Here is a 14,869-nt window from a genome sequence, read left to right on the forward strand (position 1 = left end):
TTTTTAGCTATGCTTCTGCATGCAGTCTGTCTGGAGGTGTGCAGAGGATGACGATACAGAGCTACTGCGCAGGAATGTTCTTGTGGTGGTAGAGTTATGGGTGGCTCATTCTACAAATTGTATGACTTCTTTCCATGGTCTGAATGGCAGAGAAGAACCATGAATAAATAGAGTCCAGGACCAAAATGCAAAGGAAACTCAGTACTGCTAGCTACTGAAAACAACTGTTAAGAATTGGTTGAAAAATTACTTAAATTGCAAGTGTACCCTCATGATTATTTGTGCAATACCCAGCATAACAGGACAGAAATTTGTCTTTGCCTGAAAATGAAGGGATCAGTTCTGTTCATACTACTATTAAACTGAGGTCTCAAATACTGTCACTATATTAAATATAAGCAGGTTTGCATTCTTCAATTCCACACCATGGGCAATATATTTTATTCTTGTCTTTTCATAGAATGGTTTGGGTTGGGAAGGACTTTAAAGATCACCCAGTTCCAACCCCCTGCCATGGGCAGGGACACCTTCCACTAGACCAGGTTGCTCCAAGCCCTGTCCAACCTGGCTTTGAACACTGCCAGGGATGGGGCAGCCACAGCTTCTCTGGGTAACCTGTGCCAGTGACTCACCACCCTCATAGTGAAGAACATCTTTCTAATATCTAATCTAAATCTCCCCTCTTTCAGTTTAAATCCATTCTCCCTTATCCTATCCCTATATGCTCTTGTAAAAAAATCCATCTCCTGGTTTCTTGTAGGCTCCCTTTAGGTACTGGAATCTGCTAAGATCTCCCTTGAGCTTTCACTTCTCCAGGCTGAACAACCCTTTCCTGACATTATAGTATTTTTCATTTTATGTTAGCATCTTTGGTGCCGTTTCCTTTCCACTCATAGTGTCTTCTCACACCTTTGAAAGAAATAGTTATAATATGCTTCATACTTGAATGTTGAATTAACCTTTTCATATCTCATTAGCACCTTTCTCTTCCCACCTCATGCTATGTTTCTACTTTGTCTTTTCAGATTGCTTCTTAAATTAGTCCTTTTCATTTTGTATTTGCGAAATATGAAAACAAAAAAAAAAAAAAATAACCCCCCCCATCCCTGAGAGGGCATCTTATTGCCCAGTTGAAAAGAGCTGGCTTGTCACATCAAAGACACATCTTTACTCTGCATGTGACTTTCCTCACAGGTGTACATCTTGACCTCTCTTTTTCACCAATGTGTTATGAGTATCAATGTTTACCAGATACAAACAGATGGTGACATTGTTGTTTAATAAATGTGAGCTTCTGGCTTTAATTCTATGTTATACTTACCAGTCCTAGTGTGGAAGTTGTACAAGTTTTTTTGTTTCCTCATAACTCAATCACAGGTCATTGATTTAGTGTTAAAATTGCTGCTTTAACTCCTCACCTCAGACTCCCAGTAGCATTAAACAACTCTTAAAAGTGAAGAATAGAAGTGATACAAGAAGTCTTGAGGTCCTCTTTCAGGCCTTTGTGTACAAGATGGTCTTGGGTTTGTAGCCTGCTCTGGGGTCAAACACTCACCAGAATAACAGCTCCAACACAGTTCTTCTGGGGGAGTCTCTAACTGCTGTGGTAGAGAGCTGTACTCACTTTGACTGGGTTAACCAACAGCCAAGTATTATATGTTAAAATGGTTTTAGTAAAAGAGCAGAATTTATTGATCCAAACTGGATTCTTCAACAGGGCAGCTACCTTCAGTTACTGTGGAGGGAAGCTAGGGAGGTCAGTGTCCCTAGACCAAATTTAGACTTTGTAAATAACCCCTCAGGCAATAACATGCAAGTCTGTGCAGACATCCAGAAGAAAACAATTAACGAATTACTATGCTTGAGGTTGCAAATACCAGCTTAAACAATATTTGGTTGTTGAAAACATACAACTTCATGAGCAGACTGAGAATTCAACTTAAATGCTCATTCTGGTTTGCAGAAGTGGAGATGAAAGCTAGAAGCTCAGCTAGGGGTCCCAAAGGTGAGCCTCAAAAAGTAAGACTGCAGAAATAGACCAATAATTAAATTAATGGAATCTGTAGGAATTCCTGGATAATATGATGAGGTTGTCTCCTCCAAGGAGGAGAAAAAGGTGGCATCTGTTAATGAAAAAGCTTGAGTGTGCGTCATAGCAAACTTGTTTTGAGGAGAAGACACCCAAAAGGGGCTCTCCAAACAGACTGTTTGCAGTACTCTGTTCAGCTAGAAATCTCAGTCTTCACAGAGAGTAGATTTGGACAGAGCAGCCACTGATAAACAGGAATAACAAAGCCATGCTCATCTTCTAAATGACAAATGACTATTTTTGATAGACATGAATTCTGTGCAGGTAGGGACATAGCTGCATAGCCCTATTCAGGTATAGGAGATATCAGTGCTATTGATATATAGTACCAAACTAAACCTAATATTCTTGGTTCAAACAGCTCCAAACATTGAGACACTTTATCTCTGCAAAATGAACTACCATATACTGGCAAAATGATAATTCAGAACAACTCCCTTATTCAGAATTCAGGATACTATTGTTTTTTCCTTGTGGAAAATAACAATAGAGTTGTAGGACATCCTAACTTGGTAGCATCAAGTAATTACTCAACCCACATCCTGTTTTACCTCAACAATAGGAACTTGTTCATATATATATATGTTTACATCAACATGTATATATTTAAATCATACATATATATGTATGATTTTATGGTAAGTTCACTTTTTGTTCAAAGTCTCATATAAATTTTAAAAAGTGAGCAGGTAGCAACTTTATTCTTCTGTCTAATTCAAAGAGTACTTTAAGGGCAATTTCACAAAACACTTCTAAAATATGATCCCCTCAAATTGGGTCTGTCAGGATGCATAAACTTTGACTGTGCTTTGGTTGTAAACAGATAATCTAGATTGATCTGCTGTGCAGAAAGATAATGCTGGGTACAACTTGCAATTGTTAAATGACACAAGAATAATGCACTGGATTTGGGATCGGTCAGCTCTTCTGGCTTTAATCATTTATTTTCTTTTCTTCCATTTTATAACTGAGCTGTTGATGTAATCCTACCCCATGTGAATGCTAATTTCAGGATTTCACAATAAATGAAATGCCATCTAAACCAGCATGAAATATCCTCACAGTTTAAACTAAGGTGCCCACAAATGTTGGACAAGGACTAGGCTCCTGATGTAGCCAATGGGGTATCCAGGGAGTAATTAAACTCTCAGCAAAATGTTTTAAACTTGACTCTGGTTTCTTTTTGCTTGCCTGAAGAAATTTAATGTCTTATTTCAGTAGAGAGAGGGTGGATCATGCAGCAAGTGGGAAAGCAGGAGACCTGTCTTGGATTCGGTGACATCAGGCTCCTTGAACTGAGTCCTCTGTTATGTTTTCACCAAGAAAGGCCAAAAAAACCCCATTAGGTGAGCTATGTAGCACAGGCCAGTAAACTTTCCAAAGAATTTTTTTTATCAGCATTATAAGCTTTGCTTGACCATTAACAGTCCTTTAAAAGTCACTTCTCATCCAGTGACTGCCCACCTTGAGAATGTATTTCTCAGCTAAATGTTTGCACTCAGGATAAGAGCAAAACCACTGGGCAACGCCTGTACCAGGGAACTAAACAGGATCACTTTGCCTTTGAAACTGATGACTTTACTGCCTACTGGGAATGGTCCTGGGCTCATTCAGCTGACCTGTGCCTGGGAAAGACTTAGGGCAGTGCTAGCTGGCTCAGCCCAAAACAGTGCCAGCACCCGTTCTGTGAATTTAGCAAGGTGACAGTTGAATTCCAGCATCTTGGTGGATTTAACAGTGTTAGGTTTACAGTTGGAGTTGATGATCTTAAAGGTCTTTTCCAACCTTAATGGTTCTGTGGGTATGTGGTTCTTCTGATCTTTGTGGTGATCTGACATTGTTTAATTTACCAATATTATGGTTTTGTGTGCACTAAACAGGATTGTCAGATTGCAGCAGTCTTCTACTTTCTGTCACAGGATTTACTGTGCCTTGCTGATGTTAGCAGACATTTCTTCCCCAAATTGGGATCAAATGCTGACTTATAGAATCATAGAATCGTTAGGGTTGGAAAGGACCTTAAGATCATCTAGTTCCAACCCCCCCTGCCGTGGGCAGGAACACCTTATGCTAAATCATATCACCCAAGGCCTCGTCCAACCTGGCCTTGACTTTCTTGAAAAGATTACACTGTTTTGATCAAGCTATTTAAGACTCCCTTATAAGCATGTTTTTGAGACATCATATCTGTAATTTTTTAGCCTTTGCTGATAGACGTTCCTTTTATAATTAATATTGTCTGTCCTACCTTCCTAGACTAATACAAAACTGATACTCAGTTATACACACAAGGCTTGAGAAGCTTTGCAACAACCAACCACATTCAGCTGAATATCTGCTGCCAGAGAACATGGTGAAGGATAACTGGACTGAACATCTCACCAGTAGGTGCTTGATTTCTTGCGTTAGGTGGTATCTTCAGTCATAAACCATGTGAGACTTTGAAGGAGACCACAAAGGGGCACTGGAACAAATTGTACACGACAGAGCTCCACCTGTTGTGGAGTCTCCATCCTCAGAGATATACAAAATCCAACTGGACACAGCCTTGAGCAATCTGCTGTACCTGATCCTGTGCAGCAGTCTTGGACTGTATGACCTTCAGAGGTGCCTTTCATCCTCAGTGATTCCATGTGCTCTTTTCATTGAATTGGGGTTTGGAACATCAGTTTCTCTTCACCCAGATAAGATCAAAGTCCCTCCTACCTGTGTTTTCTTCCCTCTACCAATAACTCGTGCCTTCCTAGCTGTCCAGTCTATACAGTCTCATAACCTTTTTGTCTTACCTGTTCAGATTTTTCAGACCAGCAGTTTCTGCCATTGAACTAGAATTTTATAAATTCTGGAGAAGAACCGGTGGACTGTTCCATCTCCTAGTGCTTACCTATGCCATGAGTACATACTTCATTGTGCTTCTGCTGACTTTGGAGTGATGTGATGTTTGGGGAAATTTTCAGAAGCACTTGAGCCAACTAAACATAAGCCAGCCTCTGTCAAGAAGTAGCTTACCATAGGGCAGTGGTTTCTGAGGATAAAATCATAGAACCATAGAAGGCTGGAAGAGACATCAAGGATCATCTGGTCCAACCTTTCTAGGCAAAACATTGACTTTGACTAGATGTCCCAGCACCCTGTCCAGCAGAATCTTAACAGCGTCCAATGCTGGGGCTTCCACAAGTTCCCTGGGGAGATTATTCCAATGGCTGATTGTTCTCACTGTGAAAAATTTTCTTGTGACCAGTTAGGATCCCCCCAGGAGTAATTTGCCCAGTCTTCTTTAAAAACAAGGACTGTGTCTGTGGCAGCAGAATTAGTGGTGAATTTGGTATGTGAGATCTCTGTTTAGAGGTAGACGCAGATTTACTAAGAACAAAACTCATCACACCTAACATGCTGGCAGTGGGGTCATGGTCCCAGGTACAGGGATTTTGTTTCTCTGAAGTGATAACCATACCCTGAGCAGCACCTCTGTGAGATCAGTTCACTTTATAGATGTAGCTAGCGAGCAGTACTGAACCACCACTGCCCCTGCAGTTTTGGGTTGGTTTTATTTTTTAAACTATAGCTGTTAATTGCAAAATACATTAATAACCTTTGGAGCAAGAGCTCCCTTCAGCACCATACTAGAGAGTCAGATACCACTTGGTTTTTCTCCCTCCAATCTTGTGACCTAGGTGTGGAGCAATCCAGCTTCAAGTGGAGAGGAAAGCATCTCTCTGTTATGCCATTTTTCTCGCCCCAAAGTATCAGTAACCTGCAGAATAAATGCTCTTACAGGAAAAACATATACACAAGTCTCTGAAACCAGAGGAAGGAACTAATTTCTCCATTTCATGCAGGATGGATAAGCTTTTAGGGCAAAGGAGGCCTGAGAAGGCTACAGGTGCTGCTGAGCCCTGTCCTATACGTGTTGTGCTGCATGCAGTTGGGTGCTGAATTAAACTCCTCAAAGTCTTCAGTGCAAGGATCCCTGGGGTGTAAATCCAGACAGCTTCAGCACAGGAGCACAGATACATGCAGCAAAGATGAGGTGGTAGCATATCTGTGTGTATGGTCAGTTTTGCTTTCTGGTGAAACTCAAAGCTTTTGAAGTCTCTCAGATTCTTAAGGATTCCAGAATTCAGGATGTTACTGCTATACTTAAGCACATAAATTCCACTTAGAATTGCACATGAGATCCCTATGTGCTCTTGCGGATCTTAAAATTCCCTAAGTCTGAACAGTGTAAAATAGGCCAAGCTGAGAATGATGCTAATGCAGTTTAGCATATCTAGGCACTGGAATTAAATAATTTAGATAATTTAGAAAGATCAGCTCTTCAATGTGCTGGCTGGGTGCTGCCCAGCCTAAAAGTAAAGTTAATGGCATTGCAACTAGAGAGATGTAAATTGTGTACACTGAAATCAAGACCTCTGTATGTAAATTGACAGATGAGTCTGTAACACATTTGGAGACTGGAGCAAAACTCAGCATTGTTTATAAAGACTGAGAGAGCATTATGACAATTGTAGGCTCAGATATTACAAGGAGAAGGTAAGCTTGGATGTGAAGCACTGCTCTGGTTGCTTGCCAGGTAAAAACACTGATATGTCACTGGAGTGAAATCAGAGCTTGGTTTTGCTGGGGTGCTCTGCAGACTGGACTGAACATCCTCTGGTTCTGCTCTGGAGCAGCTCTGAAAGTCAGTGGTGTGACTGACCCTTCTGAATCCCCACAGCAAACAGCTTTCCTCTAAACACTTCAGCATAGAGATCCACCTCCCCAGCCTCGTACTTCCCAGCCATAAAGCTGAAAACCAAACATCCCATTCCCTGCCTCATCCATCAACCTGAATTAATTCCCCAAGGCTGCCGCTGGTTGAACAATATATTTTGCTCAGCAGTAGCAGTGTGGGGGGTTTGAATTGTGAAGTTTATTGACTAGCCCAGGAGCAGAGCGCTGTGAGAAGAGGGGTGGGTGGAGAGATGCTCTGCCAGCCAGGCAGGCGGGATCGCTCTTTCAGTGGCTCAGCCTAGCTTTCACTCTGTCTCCCCAGGGAGGGAGCCTTTCTCTCACTCCAAGCTTCACCCCTGCCGCACAAGAGGGAGGGAAAGAGGAGAAAGCAGAAGGGTCCCTTCACACTGACAGCACCCAACTGCCCGGCTCACATCTGCAGCAGGCAAACCATGAGGAAGAGTCTCTTTGCCCCTACAGTCAATTCACCTTTGGTTTAAAGCCTTCACCCACTTCCACAAGGAACAATGGAGGAGCAGTACATTTCCAAACTCCACCCGGTAGTGGATTATGGAGCTGGGGTCTTTCTTCTGATCATAGGTGAGTTCTGCCTTCACAGCCTGCTTGCTTGCTTGAAGCCTAGGAACAGACACACTGGAGCTGCCCTGGCTGTGCTGCAGTCAGTCAGAGGAAGCTGGAGGGAAATGATAGCACATCTGTTCCCTGTTTAGTGCCTTCAGGTTGGTTGGATGTCAGGATTAATCTCTGCTCTCAGATTTGCAATCTTTTGTTTCCATGCTGAAGACTTGCCAGCACAAGTTTGCCTCTGTGGCATCACAAGTATTTGAACTGTCTACTGCTTATCCTAGCATCTCAGCCCCATTAACTGAGAGATGAAGCAGCTCATTTCATGAGGCTGATCAAGGGAGAATAACTTTGGTCTGACCCTTGGCAGGGGGAGAGCTGTCATTATGCTTGAAAAGCAGCTGTGTCTTGGGAGAATAAAACGGTATAAAATGACAAAAGGTTTCCAATTAGCAGTTCTAGTTTTTATAATGGCCTGTTTGCTCTGCGGAAGGCATATTAAAAATTAAATACAAGTGGGGTTACCTACCAGTGTGCTCCAGCATGGTTTTAGCTAAGTGTTTACTTCCTTGTCTGTTTGTTGCATATACCCAGGTGATTTGGTTACTGCTGTTGTAGATTTGGAGAGGAGCAGAACTGGTTTAGGCATGCACTCCAACTGAATTTTGCTAAGATAGAATCATAGAATAGTTAAGGTTGGAAAGGACTTTAAGATCATGTAGTTCCAACCCCGATGCAAGTACCTGCATCCCTTCAGCTCATTTGAAAACTCTGGTTGAGGTTCATTGAAGAGAGAAAAACATGTATTTTTATGTGCTTTAATAGAGAGACTTTGGGCAATGATGCTGGGCTTTAGCATTCACGTCTCACCCCTGTTCCTGCACACTTTTCATTGCACTGCACTGTGCTGTCCCCTCAGTTGAGCTGACAGCAGAGAGCACAACTCAGGGTGAGAAAAATCACTATCTGCAAAACAAGGAAGAGTTTATATTTAAATTCAAGTTAGGAAGCCAGCTTCTTTCTCGTAGAAATGTAAATATGTAGGTGCAGATAAAGCAACAAAGGACAGGGGGCTGGAGCTCCCCTTGTTAATACTGCTCTTGCCCCACCATGCTACAGTCTCACAGCTGTCCTAAAGGGCTTTTAGGCACCCAGACTTCAGATATAGCTTGCAGCACTGGATCAAGAGCCTTCTGTGGCACCCAGGATCACTACTTGCATAGGGGATCTCAGGAACATCCCATATACGAAGCAGTGAGCTTAACTGGAAACCATGCTGCATTTATCTGTAGTTTTGCCACCTCACTGGGGGCTGCAGCAGGGCCTATGTGTCCTCTGAAATGATGTTTTCATTACAAAACCAGGCTAGGGCAGAGGCTTCAGCACTCACCACCAGCATCTCTGCTATTTGATCACTAGCCTATTCTTGAACTGTTCTGTCCCATGCCAGCCAGCAGCCTCACAAGTAATGGGATGGAAAGAAATAGCATGTCAAAGTCAGTGTGTGCCCAGATGTCTATCTCTGATGGTAAGACTAAGAGCTACTTCCTGCCTTATGTGCGGTGATTAGGGCTCTCTCAGAAGAGAGTGAATTAATTTTCCTCCTGAAGCTTGTGGATGTCCCATTTGGCAAGAGAAGGCTCTTCCCACCAAGCTACAGGTTGCTGGCTGTCATCAAGCAGTCCCATGCCAAGCCACTGTGGGCATCCTGTGTGTGCAGACATACAGCTGTTGAGAGCTCAGGGAACACTTCAAGATATCCAGGGATGCCAAGTGAACGTCTGTGATTAGGAGGTGAATGAAGGATATGGGGTCTCAGGTTTGTACCTCTGTTTTTTTCAAGGCTTTCTCTTCACATCTCTGCCTATTCTTGGATTTATGCCAATGTATTCCATTTTGTTGCATGGGCCTTTATTAATTCCTCTGTGAGCACTTTATTATGTGGTGTCTGTGCAGCTTCCCTGTGTTCACAGCGACAAGGGAACGACAGAATCTTTTTCTGTTTTCCAATTTCACTTCTGGCTTCTCAGGAAAACCTTTGATCAAAATGAAGCTCCAGCACAATATTCGCCTGAAATAGAAGAAAAAATTAGTAGTTTGCTACTTGTACTTTTCACACTGTTGACCTGAATGCTTTGAAGCCCTATGGCGTGTCTGAATAATGTATATCCAACAGGTCCTTTTACAAAGCAATCTCTGGTCTGTTGCATGCCTCTGGCTAAACCATTTCCGTGATCTGCCTCAGGGCACTCAGCCCATACGATTAGTGTGGGTGTCTAAGCTGCAGCACGTAATGACAAGCAAGGAGCTGCCAAACCAGCATATGTTGACTGTCGAGGCAGCTCAGAGCCTGGGAGGATTGTCCTGGTGGTCCAGTGGAAGATACATTGTAAAGGGAGAAGGAAGGCTTTGGGAAGTGGAGAGCACCAGTTGGGAGGATGGAACAAGCAGGCAAGACAGTTGGAGCTCTTCAGTAGGAAGGAGAAGTAAATGAGGATATTACCAGGGAAATATGAAGATGGATACGCCTGTTTTACTTCCTAGTGTGTTGTGCAAGATACTGAAAGAGTGGAGTTTGCAGGTGTGAGATAAACACGAGAGGGAGCCACAGGGGAATAGGTGGGATATAGTGCATGGAGAGGGGGTGTAACATGGAAGTGAAGATTTACAGTGTGGTGATATGAAGGGGCAAGATATTCATATGAAAAAGTTTCCCTCAGTTGAGTGGATGCTGTGATGAGGATGCTGAGCTGTGTAGCAGCTCTCAGAAACGCCATCCAGGCAGTATTTCCTATCTGCTAGCTAAGAGAATGAGTTTCCTCATCATGAGCTGAAGAACAAGGTGTCATGGCAGGGAACAGCAGATACACACCAGTACTGTGCTGATACTTACAGCAGATAAGCATCAGCACAGTACTGTGCTGATTTGGGAGGCTCTGAATTCTGGTTCTGGCTAATCTCTTAGTCTGCTCTCTTCTGGACGTTAGGCTAACACTTCACAGCTGTGTTAACTATGTGGTATTATTGCCCTGTGCTGATGCTTCTCTTTCAGCCATCCTGACAATCCTTGGAAATTCAGCTGTCCTTGCTACAGCCGCAAAACGCTCTTCCCCCCTGAAGTCACCGGAGCTGCTTACAGTCAACTTGGCAGTAGCAGATATTGGAATGGCCATCAGCATGTACCCGCTGGCCATCGCATCTGCCTGGAACCACGCTTGGCTGGGAGGACACGCATCCTGCATATATTATGCCCTGATGGGTTTCCTTTTTGGTGTCTGCAGCATGATGACCCTCTGTGCCATGGCCGTGATTCGATTCCTTGTTACCAATTCATCCAAATCTAACAGTAAGTAATTAAGCTTCTGATAACCTTGTAGTGGAGCATTTGGGCTGTTATATTCAGAGAGGTAGTTAGTAGAATATGGCAGGGTGTATCAGTTCAGTAACCGTAGGAATAATCCTCAACTTTTAGTCCAGTATCAAACCCTATGTTCTTAGAAGGATCTGATTAAATTCCTTATGAAGCAATGAGGATTTTCCACTTCTCAGTAATACCAAGTGAAACTACCTGAGAGTTTGGAGAGCCCAAATGTTTTGCTGGAAGCTCTTGGCTTCCTATTTGTGTGCAAGCAGACACACTGACATACTGGAATTTGAGAGAAAGGAGTGTTCTCTGGCATTCCTGGGGTGGGTGCCTGGTGCATTTGGGGTCAACTCATAGGCCTATAGGGATGCTGGGGAGGGACTCTTCATTAGGGACTGTAGTGATAGGACAAGGAGTAACGGGTTAAAACAGGAGAAGTTTAAATTGGATATAAGGAGGAAATTCTTTCCTGTTAGGCTGGTGAGGCACTGGAATAGGTTGCCCAGGGAGGCTGTGAATGCTCCATCCCTGGCAATGCTCAAGACCAGGTTGGAGGAGGCCTTGGTGGACATGGTTTAGTGTGAGGTGTCCCTGCCCATGGCAGGGGGGTTGGAACTTGATGATCTTAAGGTCCTTTCCAGCCCTAACTATTCTTGTAAAGCTCCCTGACCTATAAAACTTCAGATCAGCACTGAGGTCTGCACTCAGGTCTCACACAATCCATGGACTGTCTCTGTTACATTCCTCAAGAAGACCAAAGGTTCAGGAACTGCAGCAGCAGCCCAAGCATGTTTGTAGCTGCCACACTTCTCTTCAAGAAGCTACAGCAAAAACCATGTGGCTGAGATGAGTTCCATACATGCTTGCTCTTCCTCTTTCTTGCAGGTAACAAAATCACCAAGAACACTGTTTGCATCTTGATTACTTTCATCTGGCTCTACTCCTTGCTCTGGGCCATTCTGCCCTTGGTAGGCTGGGGCTACTATGGCCCTGAGCCATTTGGCATCTCTTGTACAATAGCCTGGAGCAAGTTCCACAACTCCTCCAATGGCTTTTCGTTCATTTTGAGCATGTTCCTCCTGTGTACAGTCTTGCCTGCACTGACCATCGTTACCTGTTACTTGGGAATTGCCTGGAAGGTTCATAAAGCATACCAAGAGATCCAGAATATTGACAGGATCCCTAATGCAGCTAAACTGGAGAAGAAGCTGACATTGGTGAGTTGTCCCAGTGGTGAGAAGAGCCTACAGTAATCAGGAGCTTGCAGAGAACTGGCTCTGCTTACACATGGCTCATGATAACCCTTCATTTTTTCTGTCTAGTATTGACCAAAGTTGGAGATGTGCTTCCAGTGTCATCCACATTGTCATTCCAGTAGCTTGATCATGATATCATAGCTACAGTGCAGCTTATTAAATCTTTAGGCAGTTGCACCCAAGATTTTCATAGACAAGCAAGTTTCCAGTCATGCTGGAAGAGCTGCTGGATTCTTTCATGATGTAGCTGGGCTGAAGGTCTTGTTCTGCATCCTAGGTATTTTTAATCAACTGAGTGGCTATTCTGAGTGAGTGCTACACAGAAATTCTGTACAGAAAGAGGACTTTTTAACATATCATTATTGCAAATAAGCACTTCAGTTGCTAATTTCTTGTGGAAAAGCAGAATTGATCCAAGCTTTCTAGAGGCCAGTCTGTTGATAGGCTACACTGACCAGTTAGGCTGTGTCTCCTGTGACGTTGCAGCCAGAGTCAGGGAAGGAGATGAAAACAAGTACCTTTTAAGAAACCACAGTGTAGATCTGCTAGGTGGGAATAAAAGCATATATGCACTGTCCAATGTTAGCTGTGCTCATGTCACAACATAGCAAGCATACAGTGTCGGGCATTTGAGCTGTTTCGGGCATGGTTACATCCACGCACCACATGCCTGAGTATCAGTGCCCACTGGGAACTGAATCCCTGTTTTCCTTTCAGATGGCTGTGCTCATCTCAGTTGGGTTCCTGAGCTCGTGGACACCGTATGCAGCAGCCAGCTTCTGGTCCATATTTAACCCCAGCGAATCCCTGCAGCCCGTCATTACACTGCTGCCTTGTCTGTTTGCCAAATCTTCAACAGCGTATAACCCTTTTATTTACTACATCTTCAGCAAAACTTTCCGTTGTGAACTCAAACAGCTGCAGTGCTGCTGTGGCTGGCAAGTTCATTTCTTCAGCACTGACAACTCTGCTGAAAATCCCATGTCAATGTGGAGCGGGAGAGATAACATGCGTCTCTCTGCAGCTGCAAAGGTGGAGAACCAGGGAGCTGCAGCTCGCTGAGATGCAGTGATGGTGTCATAACACAGGTCAAAACTTGGGCTCCCTCAGGAGTCCAAATGAGTAGGAATGCAGCACTGCGTATCTTATGTCAAATCCAGAGGTTTAAGTATATATTTTTAAGCTAAGCAACTCTTAAATATAATCTTTATGCTACACAGCAAAAGAACCTATTTTTTTCAAGAATATCCAATTTAGATGAAATAGATTTATGTACTAAACATAAAAAAGATATAAGCTAAACTTATTTTCAGGAAAACAGTTTTAATTAAAAGAGAAATTATTATTGTGGGGCTTATTTCTTATATTTTAGACTTTTTAATGCAACCTATCTGCAAACTCTTGGCTCTTTCAGTAAAACAGCCATCAGAGAAAACTGTAGGTTGAACAGTTTGTTGCCAAACAAATACAGCTGAGCATGCAGTTTTCCAGCAATAGACAGAAAACCATACAGGTAGCAAGAAATACTTAATGTCAGGAGATAAAAGTGGCTGATATCAAAATGTCTGACAGGGATTTACAGTCCCTTGCTCAGTCAGAAGTATAATTTCAACTTCTCAAAACACAGTCAAAAAGGAGTTGAGCAGCCTCAGCCTGCAGAAGTTAGGTGGGAATGTGGCAGTCAGTGAAGGAAGCTTTCTGCATGTCACAAATAGCAAAATGAGAAGTGAAGGAATCCCTCAGCAAAAGGAACTGTGCCCTTGTGCTGTTGCTGGCTGAGGTATAACAGGTGTAACAGCTCTTCTATCATGGGAACTTTTTAGACAGGCATGTTTTATAGGACAAGAGGGATTGGTTTTGAACTGAAAGAGGGCAGATCTAGACTAGATAGTGGAAAGAAATTCTTCCCTGTTGAGGGTGGTGAGACACTGGCACAGGCTGCCCAGAGAGATTGTGGATGCCCAGTCCCTGGAAGTATTCAAGGCCAGGTTAGATCAGGCTTTGAGCAACCTGGTCTAGTGGAAGGTGTCCCTGCCTGTGGCAGGGGGCTGGAACTATATGATCTTTAAGGTCCCTTCCAACTCAAACTTTTCTTTAATTCTATGAACAGGAAGTCACTAGACCTCCTTGTTTCTGAGCAGTGTGAGACTATGGGCATGTGCCTCTGTGAACAAACTTATTTTAAGTAAAGATCTGTATCAACTGCAATCTCTGAAGCGAGGATACAATGCTCTTAGTTGGATCTGAATTTCCAGCCAACTGCAGAAAATCTCAGTTTGAATGAAGTGTTATGGTGCTGAACATCTCAGAAGTATGCTACAGCCTCTTTCACCATAGAAAAAAGCACTATCCCAGGGCAGCTGTACTCTCATTTTATGACGGGATACAATGAGCAAGAAGCCAAAACAAAGTGAAGTGGGATAGGGCCATCATGCCAGAGACTGCCCCTCCAAAGATCTGCACAGCCCGTTTGCCTCATATGGTTCCACACAGGACTTTTCACATGTATAAATCAAATTCTTTCTGGAGGGAAGACAAAAATGGTGAGAATTTAGGATCAATTTACCTGAAGAAAGTCCAAGTGCTAAATAGACAGGGACAGCAAGAACAAAAATACAGAACTACAGAAGGGAGAATGAGCACTGAAATGAACTTCATTTGAAAACCAGCGATGTATTGGGGATGGGCAGTGATGTAGACAGAGCAGAGCTGCATGCCCCTACATAGGTTACTGCCAGATAGAGGATTTGTATCTCATTAAACAAACCATGAACTTTGATAAATTATGTTTTATCTACTTGTATGTTTCTAAAGAGATTTAAGTCAGATTAGCCTTAATATCAAAGTGCTGCTGGATTGAAT

General features: G+C 43.1%; 1 protein-coding gene across 1 annotated transcript; it reads left to right on the top strand.

Annotated features, from left to right (window-relative positions):
* The first annotated feature begins 3,003 nt into the window (after positions 1 to 3,003).
* On the top strand, positions 3,004 to 13,069 carry LOC133273396 (opsin-5-like). Its single transcript, XM_061461790.1, has 6 exons — positions 3,004 to 3,435; positions 4,346 to 4,473; positions 7,125 to 7,402; positions 10,440 to 10,733; positions 11,637 to 11,968; positions 12,725 to 13,069. Exons 3-6 carry the CDS (start codon positions 7,330 to 7,332, stop codon positions 13,067 to 13,069), a joined length of 1,044 nt encoding a protein of 347 aa, XP_061317774.1. The 5' UTR covers positions 3,004 to 3,435; positions 4,346 to 4,473; positions 7,125 to 7,329.
* The last annotated feature ends 1,800 nt before the right edge of the window (positions 13,070 to 14,869 follow it).

Source organism: Pezoporus flaviventris, unplaced genomic scaffold, assembly GCF_033815535.1.
Source record: "Pezoporus flaviventris isolate CSIRO_AGI_PZ_B2104156 unplaced genomic scaffold, CSIRO_AGI_Pfla_v1 ptg000031l, whole genome shotgun sequence".
NCBI lineage: Eukaryota > Metazoa > Chordata > Aves > Psittaciformes > Psittacidae > Pezoporus > Pezoporus flaviventris.